Raw genomic sequence first — 4,396 nt, 5'->3', positions numbered from 1 at the left:
ACAAGCTTTTTTCTTTTGGTAATAATTTTGTGAAGTGCAATGAGAGAACTAAATGTCTGATGTGAGACCTGTGTGTTGCAGTTTGATCTAGTGTGTGCAGATGCCTGGTATGTTGACATGTTCCAGGCCATGCTCAGTGTTGGTTTCTTAGTGGGCAGCATTGCAATTGGATACCTGGCAGACAAGTATGACCGATACTTACTATAGGGTTTCCCAATCCTCTTATTATTCTTATTATTTTAACAATTTTCAATGTTATACAGATGCATTTTGAGTTTTTAATTAGCCTTTTTTGACTTGTTTTCCATTATGTGTGTGTATATATACACAGTGGTGCTTGAAAATCTGTGAACCCTTTAGAATTTTCTATATTTCTGCATAAATATGACCCAAAAGATCATCAGATCCTGAAAAGTAGACAAAGAGAACCCAGTCAAACAAATTAGATAAAAAAAATATATACTTTTTCATTTATTTATTCTAGAAAATGATCCAATATTACCTATCTGTGAGTGGCAAAAGTACATGAATCACTAGAATTAGCAGTTAATTTGAAGGTGAAATTAGAGTCCATCTGTTCAGAGGTGTTTTTAATCAGTGAGATGACTATCAGGTGTCAGTGTGTGCCCTGTTTTATTTAGAGAACAGGGATCTATCAAAGTCTGATCATGTTTGTGGAAGTGAATCATTGAACGGACAAAGGAGATCTCTGAGGACCTCAGAAAAAGAGCTTTGTTTTTTTGATTCAGTGCAATCAAGATTCATACACTAGTTCAAAAGTTGGGAGTAAGATTTATAAAAATAAATACATAATACCTTTATTAAGCAATGTTGCATTAAATGGAATTGAAAAGTGACATTAAAACATTTTATAATGTTACAGAATAACTGAATGGTGTTCTTTTGAACTTATTATTAATGGTTTCAACAAAAAAACTAAGCAGCACAAATGTTTTCAACATTGATAATAAATTTTTTCAGGTATGTTAATGCTGAAAATTCAGTTTTTCATCACAGGAATAAATTACATTTTAGAATCCATTCAAATAGAAAACAACTATTCTAAATTTTAATAAAATTCCACAATATTACTGTTCGTTTTTCTTTAATCAAATTGACGCAGTCTAAGAGACTTCTTTCAAAAACATAAAATCTTACTGACCCCAAACTTTTAAACAGTAGTGTACATCCTATCAGTCAGTCTACAAAATGAAAGACAAGTAATTGTTTTTATTGGCATGCACAAAGGGATTGTTTCAGTAACCATCTAATTGATTCACATTTGTTCTTATTTTTTCTTACAGATACGGCAGAATGAAGAGTTTCCTAATGACCAACTTCTTCATCGGAGTAGCAGGGATTCTGGTGGCCACGTCCCCTAATTACATCGCCCTGCTGGTGTTCAGAGTGCTCTTTGGCTTTGGGGTGAAGGGCGGCTGGATGGTTGGATACGTGCTAAGTAACAAAACATTTTCAAATGATTAAATCACACTTATATTTCTGATAAGTATGTTTGTTTCAGCTCCAATGCAGTGGTATTGCATTAAACGTTTACTAGCATCCTTGATATTTCAGATATCCTCATGTTCCATGATCTCTTGTTTCCTGGCTGCAGTCACAGAGCTGGTTGGAGTGGAGTACAGGAGAACGGTGGGAGTGACCTATCAGATGTTCTTCAGCCTGGGCATTCTCATCCTTCCTCTCTTAGCGTACTTCATACCGAATTGGCGCTGGCTACAGGTGGTCTTCACCATACCTTACATCTGCTTCCTGACGTACTATTGGTAAGGGCCTGTACACGGGTGCATGATGTGCCATACAGATGGAGGCTTCAGAAGGCTGCACTTGTGTTTTCCAGATTTATGTGCAAATGGGAATATTGTGTCCTTTTATAATCCCCACCAACCCACCTTCATAAAACTTGTTTTCTATCTATTTCTTACAAGATTTAAATGAAAAGTTTAGATTAAATATAAATTAGGATACAAATACTGTTGTATTTTACCCAGACAGACCTTTGATATCACGTGTACATCTTCAAAATACACTATTTAAAAAAAAAAGAGAGAGAGATTAATACTTTTATTCAGCAAGGCTGCTCAGAAGTGTCAGTGAAGGCATTTATAATGTTACAAAATATTTTGTGTTAAAATCTATTAGGGTTTCCACAAAATATTATTATATATATTTCCACGTAATATGAAATAATTAGCAATGTTTTCAACATTGATCATAAACAGAAATGTTTCATGAGCAGCAAATCAGCATGATTTCTGAAGGATCATGTGACACTGAAGACTGGAGTAATGATGCTGAAAATTCAGCTTTGCATCACAGAAATAAAATACATTTAACAAAATATATATTAAAATAGAAAGCAGTTGTTTCAGATTGTAATTATATTTTACAAAATTACTATTTTCACTGTATTTTCTTTATCAAATAAAGGCAGCTTTGGTGAGCCTAAAAGACTTCTTTTAAAAAATATCTTTTGAACTGTATATATCTGTTTGATATGTGCATTTCCATCTAAACAACATTATAACATTTTACCATTTGTCACCATTACTCCCAAACCATGTATGATTTCAGGATGACCACAAAGAATCTGGGTTTAAATACATTTAGGATATTTACATGTAGTTATTTATTTATTTATTATTTTTTACACTATGTTGGATAAATGTAGCAATATTGCGTTATTTAAATACACTCTGAATTTCAGGTTTATCCCCGAATGAGCAGCAAATCAGCATGATTTCTGAAGGATCATGTGACACTGAAGACTGGAGTAATGATGCTGAAAATTCAGCTTTGCATCACAGAAATAAAATACATTTAACAAAATATATATTAAAATAGAAAGCAGTTGTTTCAGATTGTAATTATATTTTACAAAATTACTATTTTCACTGTATTTTCTTTATCAAATAAAGGCAGCTTTGGTGAGCCTAAAAGACTTCTTTTAAAAAATATCTTTTGAACTGTATATATCTGTTTGATATGTGCATTTCCATCTAAACAACATTATAACATTTTACCATTTGTCACCATTACTCCCAAACCATGTATGATTTCAGGATGACCACAAAGAATCTGGGTTTAAATACATTTAGGATATTTACATGTAGTTATTTATTTATTTATTATTTTTTACACTATGTTGGATAAATGTAGCAATATTGCGTTATTTAAATACACTCTGAATTTCAGGTTTATCCCCGAATCACCAAGATGGCTCCTTAGCCAAAACAAGAGAAACGAAGCACTAGAGATCACAAAAGCAATAGCCAAGGAGAACAAAAAGACACTGTCCAAGAATACTGAGGTACAAGGTTTACATTACAACGATGAGCATAAAATAACACTGAATGCCCAAATGTCTCTTAAACATACAAATTCATCCATCAGACACTGACTGATGAAAATACAGACTCAATCTCGACTGCGTCTTTCATGGACCTGTTCAAGACTTCCAAATTGAGAAAATTCACATTCATCCTGAGCTTCAACTGGTACGTCAGATCCAAAACGCTACGTTAAAGCTGCAGTCCGTAACTTTTTTTGGTTAAAAATGATCCAAAATCAATATTTGAGCAAGTACATAACCAGCCAGTGTTCGAAACTATCGCCTTACTTTACCCCGATTCACAACGGTCAGCTAATAATAATGTTTTCTAATTTGAGTGGTACGGGTAGGTTTTCGCGGGAAATTCGAGCTTGCTGCTACGTCATTACGTCACTTCTGTAAACATAAAGAAGTTGTCCCGGCTACTAGGCTATCGCATGTGAGGATCCTGCAGGTGGCCGATCGTTTATAGCCTTTTATCACAGCAGCTGGAATAATTAAATGTATCATTTTGATGGTGGATTGTAATCCAGAAAGGATTATGTGTTTATGAAACACATGTGAATGAAATTAAATTATATTCCAGTTTTAAATGTGCTTCTGATTACAGATAGCCTACACAATATTTGTATTTTAAAGACAACCAGTTCGAAGGGAGCATAATTTGCTTTTTGGGTTAAAAGAATTTCTTAATATGAAATTCGAAGAGTATGACAATTAGATTAGACTGTGCAAAAATTGAAATCTACACGCTAATACACACTATACTCATAGTCACCAATGCTGATGTTGTTAACATTAATCATTTGAGAATAAAGTATAACAATAATAATAATTTGAACGGTTTGATATGATATGAGCTAACCGATCTTTAGATTTAATCACCATTGGTAGCCTGATGTATGGTAATGCTTTTTTCCTCAGTTGGTCAGAACAAACGTGGCAGACTTGTTACTTACTTGTTCAGATGGCAATATACGGTGAAAATTCTTATTTGGGTCATATTGCAAGATGTAGGCTAGAATCTGTGATTACTAAGTATAGGAT

At 33.5% G+C, this 4,396-nt stretch overlaps 1 protein-coding gene across 1 annotated transcript in view; it reads left to right on the top strand.

Moving 5' to 3' along the window:
- The window catches only part of LOC107743318 (solute carrier family 22 member 3-like), an 11,052-nt gene that overhangs the window by 1,183 nt on the left and 5,473 nt on the right, over positions 1–4,396 (top strand). The window contains 5 exon segments of the mRNA XM_016556488.1: positions 82–185; positions 1,305–1,459; positions 1,616–1,784; positions 3,214–3,328; positions 3,412–3,515. Of these exon segments, the coding sequence (XP_016411974.1) occupies positions 82–185; positions 1,305–1,459; positions 1,616–1,784; positions 3,214–3,328; positions 3,412–3,515 (647 nt within the window).

The sequence above is a fragment of the Sinocyclocheilus rhinocerous genome, unplaced genomic scaffold (assembly GCF_001515625.1).
Source record: "Sinocyclocheilus rhinocerous isolate Xijiao unplaced genomic scaffold, SAMN03320098_v1.1 scaffold827, whole genome shotgun sequence".
Classification (NCBI taxonomy): Eukaryota; Metazoa; Chordata; class Actinopteri; order Cypriniformes; family Cyprinidae; genus Sinocyclocheilus; species Sinocyclocheilus rhinocerous.
This window is presented reverse-complemented; position numbering and strand designations above follow the sequence as displayed.